This window comes from Falco rusticolus, chromosome 11 (assembly GCF_015220075.1).
Source record: "Falco rusticolus isolate bFalRus1 chromosome 11, bFalRus1.pri, whole genome shotgun sequence".
Lineage (NCBI taxonomy): Eukaryota > Metazoa > Chordata > Aves > Falconiformes > Falconidae > Falco > Falco rusticolus.
In genome coordinates, this window is record NC_051197.1 from 2,880,860 (window position 1) to 2,899,510 (window position 18,651).

General features: G+C 42.6%; 1 protein-coding gene across 1 annotated transcript in view; it reads right to left on the reverse strand.

Annotated features, from left to right (window-relative positions):
* The window catches only part of ROR1 (receptor tyrosine kinase like orphan receptor 1), a 171,557-nt gene that overhangs the window by 14,296 nt on the left and 138,610 nt on the right, over window positions 1-18,651 (reverse strand). Inside the window, exon 5 of the mRNA XM_037404793.1 lies at window positions 1,145-1,272. Coding sequence (XP_037260690.1) covers window positions 1,145-1,272 — 128 coding nt within the window. The remainder of the gene's footprint in view (window positions 1-1,144; window positions 1,273-18,651) is intronic.

Genomic DNA, 18,651 nt, shown 5'->3' on the forward strand with positions numbered 1-18,651 from the left:
ATTCCTGTGCTCTTGCCTTCCCAGTACAACCCCCACTTCCCATTGTGACTATTATTTTCAGATGTTCAGGTGATGAACGGGCCTTCAAGAAATACAGAGCACTAATTACATTAGAAGTTATTAATGATGCTGATTTTGCTGACAGAGAAAGTACATCTGGTTTTCAACACGGGATTAATGTTAAGCACGTTACCCAAACCCCAAACTTAATTATACCCCCCCCCCCCCCAAGAATTTATAATGTTTTGCAAAGTCATATAATATTTGGCTGCTTTTTGCTCAGCAGGTGAAAATGAAAGTTCCTGCAGGCTGCAGGATGACAGCACCAGTGCCTTGGTGGAAGATGACAGCTTTCACACTACCCCAAATGACTTTTCATACAAAATGGTGTAAGATTATGAACTGCTGGTTGTATAGAAACCATTGGCCTTCCCTGTGAGCAATTCAACAACCTTTTTCACAACACTGACAATGTTTGGAAACAAAGGAAGAACACTCTAGGGGAAAGAGGAATTCGTAATATTCTGACAGCAAGAGAAAACCTGAATGTAGAGAAGATGATTACCATGGCTAGGATCTGGCCAAGGTTAATTTATATTTAAAAAATAGAGAGGCACTATGATAGACATCTATGAGGCCTCAGTTTTAATTCAGCACCTCCATTGGCACGGCATATCCTACAAAAACAATGAAAACTGGTTCTTTCCTAAATCTAAAGGGAAAACACTACCTGCTGGATTATTTATGTAGCCTCTTCCAGCACCTAAATAATCTCAACCACATAAAACTCAAGTCTGGTCTCCCTCTGCTTTTAAAATCTGCTTGGGTAACAGCAGTACAAGGTAGCCCAGCTATGAGAATAGCTGTAAATACACAGCCCCTTCTCCTTGGAAAATAATTCTTTAGTTTCTCTTGGGGGAGCTGGATAAGCAGAGACATGAAGGCTGCTCAGATTGTCAGTCTTCAGATGACTCCCTCCACTGACACCGCACAAGGCAGGAGTCCCGGGTAAGCTTTGTGGTGGGAAGCTCACAGCAAGAGAGGATAAAGAGAAAATAAAAACACTACTCTATTTTACAAAACTCTAGCACTTTTTGGGAAGAGACAGTTTTGTGGAAAAGAAGCAAATGCATTTTTTACCTACCTGTAATCTGATTTTCTATTTCACCTTGCATATGCAAAGACTCCATATAAATGGTTCGATTTCCAATAAATCGTGCACAAGCGATCCCCCTGTAGGGCTGGCAAAACCCATCCTCTTCATACTCGTCACTGAAATCAATCATAAACACAAAGGGGTGAAACATTTCACATGCGACTTTGCAACAAAATGTCCCTACAGGGAGCGGGCACTTGTATTAATAGAGGCCGATGCGAGGGGCTTACTGTGTTTGTCTTGCACTCCGCAATTCGTTCTGGGTGATGCTCCCCCAGCGCGGGAGCCCACATGCCGCCATCCCCTCCATTTAGAGCCTGTGATAAGGGATTATATGGTCTTTAGGTAGTGCAGGGGCATGGCATGGGCTTTGTGCCCTGGATGATTTTAACCTTAAAGGATTCCCACACTGCCGCAGGTAGTTTTCAGTATCTCACAAACGAATGCAAAGTGAATATAAGGATTATATCCTTCTATTTCACAAGATCTTGAATGCTCATTTTTTTCAAAACACTTCAGCTGTTTGGTGAAAGCAGTTAGTGGCATTTCAGGTTAGCCAGAATATGCACTAATGTTGTATGAAATTAATGCTTTTTCCATGAGGGGGAAGGCTATATTCAGGAATATACCCAGCCTTGATTAGAAGATAAAACAAACTGCCTGGGGAAAAAAAATAATAAATGTTTATTTAAAGCAACTAACATGCTGTTTTCTAGTTTTAAGCCAAACTTGTACTTAATATTGACAAACATAGCCAGAAGAGTGATGCTAGCAGAGACTGAATTTAAAGCGTATATAGAAAATCAAACCACTCCCAGCACTGATACCCCTGAAGTAGGAAATGTTTCTTCAATCTTCCATGAGTGTGGTAACAGTTATTGCTAAAACAGAACCAAAGCTAAGACAGGAGTTAAATAGACAGATTTCTTTCATTAGGTGCTTTGCTTTATGCAATATAGGAGACATTTAATACATAAATCCAGATGTGAAATTATTTGCCAATATTCTTCAAACAAAGCAAAGAAAGAAATTACTAAACCTCTGAAGACCAGACCAGTCACTGCTTATTTTGAACAGATAATCAACAGCTAAGTGCTGGCACACAACACACAGTTTTATGGATGATTTGAGGAGGAGTTTGCATATGGGATCACTGAAACATGCACCCAACTGCATGAATCAGCCCTTTCACTTTCTTGCTTCCAGAATCCAGTTGGAGATACTTGGGACCCATTTTCTGGAAAGACAGACACCTTGGCTCTGCTGAGGCCCCTGCAAAGGGAGATGCCTAATGAAAATTTGCTGATAATTTCTTTGTTATTCATGCTGGTATTCACCCAAGACAGCTACTATATGACTCTCAAATTAGGAAAAATTATATTAGAATATCCCTAATTATGATCATGGCTGGCTAGGCAACAAGTTACTTTCTTTGTATGCTTTTTTTTTTTTTTCCAGAATTTATCCTCCCCCAGATGCTGAAAGCCTAACAGTGGAACCAGACTATGCCTTAACAGGGAAAAATCAGAGCTTTTTAATCAACTCTGCTATTAAGTTTCACAAAAGACACTTTCATCCCCGCCTGAAGACCTTGGCTGTGAGAGCTTGGAAATGCAAATTACATTTAGCCTCTTTGAAGTCACCCATTCATTGTGCACAGGGCTTAGAGCAAGCGGCCAGCTTGCAGCAGGGCTCCCCAGCGCCCTGTCACAGCGGCCAGCGCGAGCTAATGGGATTAACAGGAAGAAGTGCTAGGATCACCTTCCAAACATCTCCCAGCACTCCTGAGCTACCAGCTCCAGAGCACCGTCCCAGGATTCACGCAGCATTGTTTTCCAGTTCACGGGGAGAAGCTAGACACCATGAATTAACTGCAGTAATTTATGACTGTGAAGACAGGGGGGTGGGAAAGAGGGATGGTAGAGATGGAAACCTCCTTCCACAGACATCTCACATCAGCTGAGTGTGGGGTCCAGGCTTCATTAGATGATGGTCCCAAGATGTCCCCAAGTACATTGAAAACTGGATTGCAAAAGCACAACCTTTAAACTGCCAATTAAACTCTTCATTAACTAGAGCGATGGTAGGCTGAGGTGTCTCAGAAAATGGATAGTATTCAGCCAACAAAGATACTCAGAGATGTAAACAGAGACACACAACCACATGCATGTGTTTCTGCATGGAGTCAGCTCTGGCAAAAACATTTTTACTCTGTCGGTGCTTGAAGAGAAGACAAAACAGCTGAAACCTGAGCTGAAAAACCACAATAGCTACTGCAGGCTCTGGAGGTCAGTTCTGCATCTTCTAATCAATAAATCCTCCCATAGGAGATAATATATTATTGATTTATTATTTACTATTATTTATTATGGAATTTAGCTCAGGGATTACACCAAACAGCTCTTGAAGGCGATCAAGCATTGCAATTTAAGCACACAACTAGATAGAGAAGACAAAACCAGGAGGAATGTGATTAACATATCAACAAAGCAAACCCACCTCACTCTGAGCCTCACCTTCGAACTAAAGATGTAACTGCATAGCTGCACGCAGCAAGGATGGTAAAGATGTAACTGCATAGCTGCACGCAGCAAGGATGGTAAAGATGTAACTGCATAGCTGCACGCAGCAAGGATGGCGAGTGAGCAAGGACACCAGTTTACCTGGCTGGAAATGCCCCGAGGAGCAGGATTTTGGAGATAATCTCAGAAGGTGAAGATTAAAGAGGAGAGCCTGGATCCTACCACCTCTGCCCCTGGGGCTGCATGCCAGCCTTGAATTCACAGAGGTAAAGCATGAGATTAGTAGCTCAAATGGAGCAGGCACTGCTTTGTAAATCGGCCCCATAATGGGTCAGAATGATAAATCAAATGAAAGGAACAGGAGCGTCAGAATACGACAGAAGGACCCCTGAGACACAAGAGGATAAGGTCCCCTGGTCCCCACTCCTAGAGCTGCTCTGCCCCACGGTGATAAAGGAGGGAAGTACGGGGCTGTGAGGTTCAGCTATTGCTCCTGGCAGCTCTCAGGAGCCCAGAACAGCAGCTCCCACGATAGGCGTCCTGATCCCAGGCTGGTAACATGACATTGTGGTGAAGTTATTGGCACGTGGTCATCAACGAACAAGTGGCCACCTCTCACTCCCTGGCTGTTTCTGTATGACACTTTGTCAGCCATTTGGGGGCACACCAAATCTTCTGCCCCTGCCTCTCTTCATGATGCCTCTTCCTCTCCCTTGCTCCCACGGCTTTTTTTTATGAGATGGCTCAGGATGGAACTGCTTACATCTAGTACCTAGGGCCTCCCTGGGCATCCCTTTGGTTCTTGATGGGCAACTGAAGCTGTACCCAGCGATATCCAGGGCAGCCCTGGAGACAACGCTGCTGCCAATGCAGCTGCAGCTCTGCCAGACAGACGCTGCCTGAGCCATCGCTCCCCACAATACAGAGTTTTGGGGGGCAGCCACCAACTCTCCATCTAAGACCATTTCTCACTGAACAGATTGCTGCCGAGGCTGAACACACTCTGCTTGCCAGACATTTCATCCAAAACCAGAGCTGCAGCCTGACATGGAGCCCACAATAGCATGCTGAGCTCCTACAAGGCTTAAACACATTCCCCACCTCCTGCTGCCAACTGGCAGCCGCTTCGTGGGCTGCCTTTAAAACACAGCTATCAGTTTCTTGGGATCAAGGCTGAGATTGCAGATACCTTTCACACAGTTCACGTTTTACATACCTCACATGTTTTTTGGTAAGCAAAGCACAGCATCGCCGCTCAAATGACTATCTGCTTCATGGTCCTGGTTTGATTCTACCCACAGCCAAAGGATGTGTCCCTTTGGCTCAAACAGATGTAAATTAGGCTTGATTCAGCAGTTAGTGTGTTAAAATTTACAGACAAGTTTAAGTCCTAATGAAATGGAAGCCAAATGAAGCCTGTAGGCATTGCTGATTGGGGACGGACTTAATCACTTGTGCAAATTTTGAACTGGAGAGGTAAGCAGTCAGCAGCTGAAACTGGGAATGGCAGCTTGCAGGGGCAATTCAGCGCTAATCACAGCGCAGGTTTTGGGGTCTGGGCACGGCCCCTCGACCAACTCTCCTTCAATGACAACTACACAAGACAAAGGAAAGTGTTGGATTTTAATGACCGACAGATGACACAGCACTGGAACATTTCAAGCTTATTTCTTTTCAGATTTTGTTTCCACTCTGTTTTCTGTTTGGGTCTTTAAATATTTCTAGCCCTGATGTGAATCCTGGAGCTTGCCCATTGCTGTTAGATCCCACAGCAGTTCCCTCTGTGGCAATACTCCTGGCTTCATGTAATAACAGTACCATGGATTAAATTTACACTGTACTCAGGTGTCTTTAAGTATCTGACTGCACAAAGTTTACAGAAGACTGAGTAAGAGCTTTGAAGGGTGCACACACCAATTCACTAACGTACTCTGATCTGAGCTAGAGTTTGCATCAACATGGAATGTACTGGGTCTTCACAAAGCCCAAACTTGAGCAGCATCTTTCTGTGGATTACAGAGGCTGCACAGAAAGATCAGCACTGTAGTAAGGTACCTCATGTCTCTCTGGGTACACCTGAATACGAGTAAGTGCCTGTATGAGTAAAAGGACCCTGTCCTTCACGATAGCAAAGGTCTCAACCAGGGTCACCTGAACAAAGCCAGGAGAGACCAAGTCACAGCGCACAAAAAAATTTGCAAACAACTGACAAAGAATTCAGTGTCACTGTTTGGGTTCATTTTCCCCTCTTCGGTTTTCTGCTAGCAGTACTTGTATCTGTCAACTCTGGGTCACCAGCAGCTTTTCACATATTGAAATGGTAACAAAATAATAAACCAACCCTAAACCAAAGAATGGCTGGTGCAAGTTCATGCTTCTCCTCCTTCCCTTTGCTTCTCACTCAGAACCTCCCAATGGTTTTCCTGGTGTTACCTGACTGTGCAGCCAGAACCTTCTCTTCTGTCTGGGATATTCTCCTTCATCCCATCTGACTTTGGCATATTGAAGAGGTAAACATGAAAGCAAGAGTGCTTACAGCTCCATGTGCAAAAGCCATACGGTGAATGAAAAAGCACATTCAGAAAAGGCAGAGTGGTTTGAGACGAACACCATTGATCGGTGGATCTGGCACCAGGGCAGCACTGCTGCGTTGCTGCGGTGTCAAAATGCAGGGGTGCTTCATGTTGTGCGATGGAGGTGCTGCTCTTCGTAAAGTTTACCCTGTTACTGACGTCTGCCGCTTCCCACATGCCACAAACTCCTTGGCCCTTTCCCAGGCGAGCACAGGATCAGCAACAGGCAGCAGGACTGAGCACAGCAGGCACTCCTGAGACAGCAGTTCTTTAACAGAAGCTGACAGAGGGTTGTTTCTTATGAGAGATACACTCATGCATAAAAATGCAAAAGGAAAGGAAAGGAAGGAAGGACCAAAATCTCTGACTTTGCGCTGGAATCCCGGAGGAATTAGTTACAGGTACCATATCAGGAGAGATCTCTATCTCATCTGCCTGTGGTGCAGTGGCTTGAAAGACTGATTTGCCTCCCAGCGCAGTGCCTTTCTGCTGCAGTCTGAAACCAGGGAGAATTTCTAATTGCTGCTGACTTGAAACAGCAGCAGCTTTTTAGGCATCCCCATGCAAACCAGGCAAAGCAGCCTGCAGCAGCGGAAAAGAAATAACAATCAGTTTGCAATTTCTTTCTTATCGGCTCATGCTAAACATGGAGGGGCTGCACGGTATCCACCTCATCCAAATGCCTCTCTGCAGTCTGATTTGTAAATACAAACCATTTCTTCAAGATTCTCCATCAAAGTCCGCTTCCCAACATCCTGACTGTTCTTTGCCAGTCTTTTTCTAACTTACCAGAAATTGCCCGAATCTAAACAACGGTCCCAGCAAATGTCAACAACAGGTCCAGGAACTTAGTTTAGCCGAAGCTTTGTAACCAGGCTCTAACGTGAGTTCACTTAGAAGTATTTTATAAATTAATAGAAAACCTGAACGTTGTGAGATCATGTTGTATTTATTTTTACAATATCCAATGTATTAAAAATACATTTTCCAAAGATGGTGTAATAGTGTGGTCATTTCTACCACACTCCATGGATTTCTTTCTTTCTTTCTCTTTTCTTTTTCCTTTTTCTTTCTTTTGCTTTAAAAAGGATTTGAATGAGTACCCAACAAGAAAGAATCCTAGATACAGGACTAATTTTGATATCTTGAGCAAAAATGGGCAAAGGAGACATGTAGGACAAGGCAAACCAGACATGTAGGACAAGGCAAAACAAAGTCCTAAATGCTTTGACTGTTCCAAGACAAGAAGTAGGAGCATTGCTCTTCCTCCTGATGCCTGTTCCAACACCAGCCTGCTAAGATACACACTTAAGCTTAGGTCAGTCAGTTGGTTAGGTGGGATCATTGGATTACCATGATTTTGGTAAGCAAATCTCTAACTGACAGCAACGTAAAGAGGGGAGTGTACAGAAAGGCAGCGAGGATTTAAGGAAAGCAACAGGGGAGAGGACATCATAATGGTCTGTGACACTGGAAGATGGCCATGTAAAGCCAGCACAGGATTAAGGTGTGCATGCAGTGCCAGACTGATTTATGAAGATTAACTGATCTGAAGAGCAAAAGCAAATAAATGGTGTGTTATCTCCAAGATCTAACAAGTGGAGATGGAGTAGCTTTGGCTCTGTGTGAAGACTGACCACACTTTTTTTTCACTTACAAAGTGAAAGGCATTTTGTCTTGCTTAAAAAAAAATAAAATGTTCTAGCATAGCACTAAACTAGTCAGAGCTGTTTATCTAAATAATTTATATCCAACAGCAGAGTACTGATGGGAAAATGCAGCCAATGTTGTCTAGTTCAGACAACCAAGTGCTTTATATCCTTCTCTTCCAAGGAAAAACTGCTGCTTGCTGCAGCGGGACAACAGAAGTGTGAGCAGACAGCTCAGCTCCCGTCACCCTGGCACTGGCAAGTCCCCTGGCACAGCCGGGGATCCACGCTGCGCCTGGGGAGACTCCGGGGCCCTCTCAAGAGCTGCACCAAAAGGCTCCTGCTTAACACTTGACTCATGTCCCACAAATCCACCACCTAAAACTGGGGTTTATGGAGGGTGTTGCTTCAGGGGAGTTGAGTTCATAACGCATGCTGGTAGGTGACAGCATGGAAGGAAGAAACATGCTCTAGAAAAATTTGCAGTTAATTAAAAGGTGTATCAAAAAATTATTATTATTACATATAGCCAGTACACCCTCTTTACATGCATGAATACTGTATAAATTATTTGTACATTGTTAAATAAATTGTATTTTCTTCTGTACTCATGTTCCAGCTTCAAAGAGAATAAAATGAAAAGTTTTGACTTGGCAGATATCCCTTAAAGCAAACAGATGAATAATATTCTGTCATAGTTTCCAAAGAGCAACTTTCCCAGTTGCTTGTGCCTTGCTTTGAAAATGGGAACATATTGGCTCTGTTTCATAACAATATTTCAGAAATGTGAGGGCTGCATTTTACTTTGCAAAAAGAAGAGAATTGCCCAGACTTGTACGTCACCGTGTAATTTAAGGAAAAGTTCTGTGTAATATAAGGTATTGCTGTTTTGACACCCCTTTAAAGTCGCAGGGCAGCTAGGGTTTAAATGGTTCACTAGGAAAGTGTAGGCATAAAAAAAAATATTAATAATGCTGTCCTTTGACATCATTAAATTTACAGAGTCCCATAGCACCACTGACCCACTTAGTTCCTATAAATAATAATAATGATGATGATAAAAAACTGAATAAGCAATGATCTGCCTAAGTAACTACTTTATTTAGTTGTTATCTCACATTCCAGGCTGATAGCTGGTTTAACATGATGCCTCTGATCCAGAGATGGACAAAATATCCAAAATTAACGTGAGTTTGGGATGCTGTTCTGCACAGCTTCGCACGTGGGATGGCACCAAGTGGCTCAGGCCAGCGCTGAGGCCATGTTATGGCCATTCTCTGCTAAAACTGGGACAGATAAAAATCCCTGACCCCACAAAAATCTTACAATTACCCAGATGTATTGGTCTAAGCATTTCTCAGGGCTACATATCCTTGCACTCCCCTCCCCCAGTCACTTCTCGTTAAAGGATTTTGGTGCTGAAAGGAGGCAGGTTTGCGCAGAGACATAAACATCACTGGTGAGAGCTGACATGTGTTTTCTACTAACCTCATCTGGGCAGTGTGGCAGCATCCACAGCTTTGGAAGCTTAATAAAATATCTCTCTCATGCAATTAAGCCCTTGGCAAGGATGCACTGAAGCAGTTACTGTGTGTTTTCCTTTGTCATCATAAGAAAGTTTTACAGTGTCTCTATCAAAATGACTCATTTTGGGGAAGCAAAATCTGCCTAGAAAAGCTCAGTAACGGTGGCCATGAATTTGATCTAAACATTGACCACAAATAAATAAATTAACTGGGATGTTAGCCTCTGAGATTCACTCTTTTTCTCCTCCTAAACACTTTATAACAATCCCTTCCCCACCAAAACTCCTCCAAAGTCAATGGGCATTCCTGCAAGCAAGGGTATGAGCGGGCCTTGCGCTTGCTCAGCAGCTGCAGCTGGTTAGGAAACAACCCTGGTAACAGCGCTGGGATCTTTCCTGGCAGATTTCTTACATCATTATTCAAGATGAACTGCAAATCATATGCTCGTAGTTATGGAAATGGCAGGAAATTTCTTGCACTTATGTTTTGTTTGACAAAGCTATTTTAAGGTTATGTTTGGAAGGTCGGTCCATCCAAGTTTCTAGATGAAGAGGAAAAAAATGTAAAATGTTTCTGAAGAGCAGTCAAGCAGGATAAGATTACAAGCGCTAAATGTTGCCTCTTCTATCAAGCCTTTGTACTGCCCAGAAAAACACTCTCCCCTCCTCCTGGATTCCCTCATGGAGCTGCAATGATCTCACACACACGTTCCTTATCCACCTCTCATCGGGCATTAACCTTTAGATAAGGAATTTTTGATGGAAAGATCATCAACTTCACCCCATAAATCGGCTGCAGCCGCTCCGCCCTGAGTGATAGCAGACCCCTCTGCCCCACAGGGGCCCAGGCTGTTGGGCTGATGGCCCTCGGGAGTGGACACCCCGGACCGTATCACATCCATATCCATCTCCTAAACGGCGAGAGCGCAACCCTTGGGCACTGTGCCGGGAAGCTGGGCATGAAATAAGATGCCAGGCAAAGGGAATAGGCTTCCTCTAAGTGCCTTGGCCCCAGCTCTCGGATTTTTGCCCAAATCCCTTGTAACCAGGAGCTTTCTGAATGCACATTTTATGAGCAGCCTCAAAGCGTACTACAGCCCGCCTGTGGCACCTCCATCAGCCACCCATGCCCAACCATCACAGCTGGGTGCAGCTCTGTACAAGTGACAGCAAGCCACCAGATCTGACGGAGCTCCTTGATCAAACACCTCATTGCTTTCACATGCATAAAAAGTATTTAAGTGACCTATTTGACCGGGAAGTTGACATCCCCCAGAGACCGCTCCCCACCTACAGCACTGCCATATGGGAGAGTTACTGCAGGTTTACTTGGTGCTGCATGACGTCAGCACTTTTCCACATAAGAACAACACATCCTTCTGCCCCTTGGGGTCTGCCAGGAGGCTACACAGAGGGCAACAAAGAGGGCATATCCCAAAGGACATATTCTACATTGTATTCAGTTTGTAGTCAGATAAAAATCCCCAGTACCAAAGAATTCATTCATTATTTAGTCACATGAAGTTACGGAGGTTGTTCAGATTTCCTTGAGCAATTAAATAAGCTGCAGATTACATTGTGCGTCTCCCCCACAAATTTCCCCCCCAATATACGGAAAAGTGCATCTCTGCAATATATTCAAAAAAGAAACTTTAAGAGAAATACAGTCAAGGTTGAGTCGCCTTCCAAATGGCTTGATCTGGACATTAAGGGCTTTATTCCTAAATATTTTCCTGCTTCTTTACAGGCATAATGGGGCCTCAGAGCAAGTGTTCATGGAACTGATACCACATGAGGTCTCTTTGCACCAAAAGTGTGGCATAACCAGGCTTTAATGCATAAGGAGCTGGGTCCTCCTAGGAGTGCTGCTTTGAGAAAACAGCAGGGACAAGGGTACTTTGAACCCCTGTGATTAGAATAGGGTGAGAATAATAAAGTTTGAAGTAACACCTTTCTGTTTGCCTTACATTAAATCTCTTTTGTCAGATGTCCTTTTTTTAAGGAAAAATTAACATTTTAAATTTTCCAGTTAGCATTACTATGATTCCTGTCTCCCTCTCAACTGCGTATTCCTGGCTGATGGCTGAAACTGATCAAGTGTTCAGTAAAGGAGACTTGGCTTGCTGCTGTATGATACACACCTACCTTTGCAACAGGATAGTCAAGTCTTCTGGAATACACAGGAAATAACACACATTCATAAATGAAAACATCAAAAAGGAAAACATTTAATCTAAAGCAAAGGACAATTTTTTATGGTGTTAACACATAGACTATTTAAATAGCATATGAAAATATCTTCATTTTCAAGCTGTTTTTCCATCCTATGTGATTTTTTTTTTTCTTTCTCTCCTACGGAAGGACTACAAACCTTCCCATCCTGCAGCAGCATGTCTGAAAGACCTGGTTCATTCCCTGAGAAAACTATTGCTCAGGAGGGACTTCTTACAGCAGGCAGTATCCTGCTCCTTCCTGGGCCTCAGGACCCTGCAAATACAGCTTTGAACTCTCCCTAACCAACACAAAAACTTGCAAGCACCAAGAGTCAATATTGAACACTACAAAATGAGTTTCAGGACCTCTGCAGCCCATTTTATCTCTCACTCACTCTTTCCTGCTTTACCATGTTTTCTGAAGTCACAGCTTTATTTCTGCTCCTCCCTCCCCTCTCCCTCCTTCTAACATTTAATTTGTCTTATGTGACTCAAATAGGTCTTTCTTCTGGTGACCTAATATTTTAACCTTAAGCATGATGAAAAACAGACTTCACAAATCTGACACTTGAATTAAAAGTGAAACACATGCCTCAGCACAAGTTAATTAAAAATAATACATATAATGTTAGCTTGTTTAAACTTATTATTTGACCAAAAATTTGCACCCATCAATAACTGCTATAGTCAACTGCTACAAAAATAACAGTAACCACCATAAGCTCAAACTTACTGAAAAAATTACGGACTTCAGCACACCAGTACCCCAACGCACGAGCCGTGTACCTGCTCAGAGCATTGTGCATCGCTGTTTGATGCCTCAGTACTAATTCAGATTCCAATAATTAATTGCAGATAACTGATTTTACAGGCATATAGACTTGTTTCTCTTAATGTGGTAACTAACTTTTGCCCTGAAATGTGTTTCTGTGGTTCCCTTTGATGGGACAGGGGAGAAGGCAGGCACCACAAAGTAAGGACAGTGGATGGAGAACAACTACATGGAAAATGATGATCTGAAATTCAAGTCCTTTAAAAAAATCTAGCTGAAAACATATTTTACTAAATAGGCTTCCTAGGAATCATGTCAAGGTAGGATAGGAATACGGCATTTTTCTCTGGTGACGAGCAGTCTGGGGGTTGCTGGGTTTATGAGCATAATACTCGTACTTTGGCTGGGGGTAGCTGGTAAGCCCAAAACCATTTTAAGCAGTTAGTCTCATTGACATAGTTGGTCAAGTTTAACAACTGTGAAAACATTTAAAGTTCACATAACTCGCAGGTCTATCATAAATTCTGCTCCTGACAGACACACACAAATAGAGGCTCCTCAGCTGGGAATCGCCAGTCTGCTTTAAAGGGTATGGTGAGTTATATTAAACTGAGAATGTCTTGTGAAAAAGATTGCTTTCGAGATAAGAAACCCTTTCTTAAGACAACAAACATGAGTGAAAATATGCTTCGGTGAAAATTTAAGATCTGTACATCCATTCTCTAATGGTAATCAGATAAGGTACAGAGAACTTGTTTTCTTTTAAAGCATTTTGCCTCTCTACATAGCCTGCACAGACCAGCATGAAGCAACCACACATCTGTAACCGTCTTGGGACCAAAATATCCCTATTTTGGTTAGCCTTCAGAAGGATGCCTACCCTAAATTCTGAAACTCCTGATTTGAAGAAAAAACTGTGTAAAAATGGCAGCTTTCTACTTAGAAATGGGCCAAATCCTTCTGCTATCCCAAAAGAGCGACTTCATTGCAACATGCCTTCCTGCCTATTTTCTGGCAGCAGCATTAAAAGAATTAAGTAAATTCTGACCTCCAATTTTTTTTTCTTTTATTGTGGTAAACAAACACAGGAACATCTAATTTTGCAAGACCAACCAGTCTGAAACACTACAAGCTTAAAGCACTTGTCTGAGCAACTTGTTTGCAGAAGATGTGTCAGATAATGCCATTTTGCAGCTCATTTACAGCCAATAATTGGTATTCAAGGTGAAAAAAACACTTTCCTCCCCCCATAATCAGCACCCTGGCAGAAGAAGAAAAAGGTACATATTTTTCTGGACTTCTCTAAGTTTGCAGGATATGCAATTTATTGATATTTACGAACAAATAAAACTATCCCAACTGCTTTATTCAGTTTTATTATTCAATGTGTCAGCAATTGAGAATAGTAATTCGATTGAATTTTGCATTAGAAGTAACTACACTAACTTGCCTCTGTGAAAGGATCACAAATTCCTAAGACATTTTACACAGGATTACTTAGGTACTTTGATGCAAACTGTATTTGGGGTACTCATAACAGCCAGCTCTACCATTTCTCAGTAAGAAAGTGCAGCCACATCTGTTAGAATTCCTACCTGCCTCCACATGGCATGATGGGCTGAGCTGCACGACACCAAAATTTCAGCTGTAAATCTGAAATTAATTGGTATTGATAAGGTTATGTGTGTGTTACGTATTATATTAATGCATTCCCTCACTAGAAAAATATTATTTAAGATAATAGAACTGTTTCCAGAACCTTGTTTTAATAATGTCTCTCCTGGCATACTTTTGCAGTTGTATTTTATCAAGTCTAAAAGCTGTTTATCTTTGAATAGGTGAAATGCTGGTTCGTATCAATACTAATTCTTATCATGGTCTTGTAATATAAAACATGTATTTTACAACTCCATAAAAAATTAAAGGAGGATTAAGCCAAACATCATTTTAAAAGGCATGCACACATACCATCCATGTAGCAAAACAATTTACACATAGTGTGAGCGAGCTGAAAATCAAAGGAAACATTGGTATTTATATACCATTGCTCCTTTTATCCAGCTGAGGAACTTTATTTTGGCAAGACCACAATTGCCTATTTTGTCTCACAAAAACACCTTATATGCCAAGGATGGAGGAACATTCCTGTGTTATTCACACTGAGGAAAAATATGGAGCAGCTCCACAGAAACCCATGGAGTTCCTCTGGGTTTATCCCCCTACAGCCAAGATCAGACTCTGAAACGGTCACAGCTCCTGATGCCAACTACTGCCCCAAAGACAGCTCCGAATGCAAAGCAAACATTCTCCGGATCACTCCTTCACATTTATCATTGCTAGAATGATATTTTCTCATTATGTTTTGTTCCTTTCAAATCTGCAAAGGACAGTACACTCATGGAGGTCAAATCCTCATCTGCTGTTTGTGCCTGGGCTAATTTGCATCCATTGAGGAGGACAAACTGACACCACCAAATTGTAAATAAATGCTAAAAAATTACCATGAGAAGCAAAAGTCAGACAAGGAGATTTCTGAAAGTAGCATAGCTGCAAACAGTACAGGAGAGGCTCTTCCTATGCTTTTAGGGCCAAGAGTCTCTGCTACAATTCATATTTTTTTCTTGCAAGATGGAAAGCGTGGAACTGTCAACAACACCACAGAGTACGTCAGGTTTTTTTTGGTTTTTTTTAAATCATACAAATACAACAAAATAGTCTCTATTCCAAAAGTTACTAAAGACAACATTAGATAGCACATACTAAAACCAGATCTTTTGAGACAGCTTGCATCCAGGAATTGTAAAAGACAATGTCTCCGTGGTCTCTTCATGGCTGTTCACTTAACCAGATGCCCGGCAGCCCTCGCACTGCCAGTACTCACACATGTCACGGACAGACCCAAGTGACCCCACATCTGCCAGCCTTACACCACCCGAGACACAACAGTGGAATGGCTGAAATAAAGCCCAAAAACCACAGGATCTGAGGTGGTAACAGAGCTCTGGTGGCAATTCCCAGGAGCTTATGGAAAAGAGACCTCTTAAATGTGCTTTAGTGAAGTCAGGATTTAGGTTGTAACGATACCAATGCTTGCATGTTTAGAATCTTATAAAGGCATTCGACTTGACACAGCACAAGCATGTTCAGAAGTTAAAGACAGATACTTTTTTTCCCCCTCTCTAGGGCTGTGCCCTAGTTAATTCAAAGCCACCAGATTTGGAACATAACATACCTGAGAGAAGTACGGCAGCGGGTGCAGCCCCCGCCATGGTTAGATGGAGGACTGCAACCGACTCCTTTACCTTTCACAGCCCCTTCATCACAGGGCTCTGGCTCACAACACTCCCGATGTTGGCTGGTTACCCAGCTGCCCATGGCACTGGGTGGCCATTTAAATTGCCGATTTTCAGGCAGCATTCATGAGAGAGTCCCATTCGAGCATGGGGCACCTGGAGTATGCCTGTACTCATCCTCCCCTGGCAGCGGAGGAGCTTCCTCCCAGCAGGCACGTCGGGCCAGCCCAGGGGAGGTAGACGTTAGTCCAGGTGGAAGCAGAAACACCCCTACCACTGGACTGTTTATGAAATCAAAAAATCTGAAGATACATGGGGAGTGATTAAGAAAAGAAGTTTTGCAGCTGCCCAGCTGCTGGTTGGGACAGTGATTTTAAGAGGCCCAGCACATGGCTCTGGATCCCAGCCCTGGGATGTCTCATTCAGGGAAAAAGCAAAGTCTTGATGCTGAGTCCATCTGAAGCGGGAGGAGAAGCATAAACTGCCCAGGGGGTGACGGGGGCAGGAGGAAGGGGGTTACATACGGACAGAGATGACTTTTCATGTGGGTGAACGAAAGCCTAGGACAGGAAACAAATCCATCGCACAGAGGCCACAGACACGGCCTCTCCCCCTGCCAGCACCCACGCTTTGTTGGCAGTACTGTAATTATTATTATTACTATTTTTTGTTCTCTTGAATAATTCCTACCACAAGCAACTGGAGGTTTCACTACCCTTAATGTTTTGAATGTTTCATCTTAATTAATTTTCAGCCCACTGGTAGCGAGGCTGGCAGCCAGCAGATAAAACAAAAACCTGCTTGAAGTTATGCCCAGAGTTGAGCCATTGCATGGCATTACGATCTGACAAATCTCTTGACAGATCCCTCACTGCTCCTCCTTTTCTTGGTTCCCCATCAACACAAACTGAAAATAGCAGGACAGGATTTGTTTAAGGAATATCAACAACAGCTGGGCACTAAAGTAAAAGAACACCAAAATGCAAGATTGAGATTTACCCACTGAGCTTTTACTACCTGGTTATGCAAGATATTTTATGACAACCACAGAAACATTATAGGCCTTTAAATAGGATTTCCTTTATAATTAAGGCCTTACAGCATAGGTGAACCTCACAGTACCTCAGAGATGACCTCAAACATTAACCAGTTTCTGAAATGTTTGACTATTTCTTTATTTCACCCCTTACACCTGACCTACTCCCATGGCTGTGCAAACGGCCAGAAGCCCAGGAAAGTGCTCTAACGTTTGGCCACCAGAAGTTGCAGGTTTTTAAGTAAAACAAGACCATACAAGCCTTTTAAACATGCATGCTTCATGTGCCAGAAGTTCAATTTTCTCTTTCAGAAAAATCATAATAAAGATGACTGATTTACAATTTCATTTGTCAGTTTTCTGACTTTGTTACATTTAACTCATTCCATGACAGCTAGAAATCATTTTATACTGTAAGTATATGACACAGGTTGTGTAATTATTTCCCTTTTTTCCTCCTACATCTACAGACCTTTACACCCACCTCCCCAGAAGTAACACCTGTGCACATTGGGAAACAACACTAATGAGGCAACAGCCAGACAAGAGTCACAGACTCATTTAGGTTGGAAAAGACCTTTAAGATCATCAAGTCCAACCGTTAATGCAGCACTGTCAAGTCCACCACTAAACCAGGTCATTAAAACACCACATCTACAAGTTTTTTAAACACCCCCACGGATGGTGATTCCACCCATCCCTGGGCACCCTGTTCCAATGAAGCAATGTATTCTGCAACACAAAATCTTATGTTGACTGTCATCCCACTGCAGGCTGGCGAGGAGGGAAATCAAGGAGGTTGGTTTCCAGTCTTTTTGCTTTTTGTTGGGTTTTGTTGGTTTTTTTTCAGGTTTTCATTGTGTTTTTTTAAAAACTGCTGACATAGACCAGCAAACCCCCAAAACAGAATAGAAAGCTCCAAAAGCCTGGGAATGGGAGGGGGGAGGCTCTGGCACTTGGGCTGCATTGTAAAATACACCCCTCCACCCCAAAACAACAGTACCCATCTCTATTTTAGCAACTCTTAGATGAAGAGCCCTTGCAGAAGGTGCTATGTTGTAAATACATGCAAATAAAACAGACTCTGCCAGAAACTTTAAGACACTGTGTTGTCTGAGCATAACACAAATCAGGTCTAATTCCATGTGAATCAGAGTCATTCTAAAACAATTTTTAATTTACCCTCTTTGAGGGCAAGACATAAATTCAGGGCAAGTCCTTTCCAAAATAGGCTCTGTTTAACCAGTACAGTAACCTGACACAGTCCAGGAAGGGTAAAAATAATTGTTACTGTAATATTGTCAGATCTTGCCTCACAGCCTTCAGGCTCAAAGAAACCTTCTAAGCCATTTAAATTGCCTTTATGATTAGAGCTAAGTAAGAAACTTTTATCATTAAAATTGTCTTGAGAGAAAACATCATCTTCTGAAAAGTGGAATGTTTCACAAAAACACAGTGGTTTGGCCAAAACTGCTGCTGTGATCTTTTAGCAGCTCCAGAAGGATTTTTTGGGTTGGCTTCAAAATAGCTGCTATCTGGAATGACCACAAGAAATATGGGAAAACCAGGTTATTCCTCTGCTCTAAAGCAGAGCCTGCATCTTCCTCCTCTCAAGTGAGTATATGCTGCACTAGGGGCTATGCAACATTTATTTTCTGAGAAAAATGCCTAATGCTCTCAGGTTCGTTTCAACATGGAATAAAACCAGATATTGAAGGCTCAATATTTTTAATCAAATGCAATACTTTTTTTCCAACCTGTCTTAGTTGCAGCCTTAATATGGGTCTTAGCAGCATGGGTCCTCTGTCCTGGGGTGGATTGAACTCCTACCCAGACAATTTCTGCCAGGGAGTTCTGTGGGAAAAAGGCCTCTGTGTGACATTAAGGATATACAACATTAATAGGAACAATA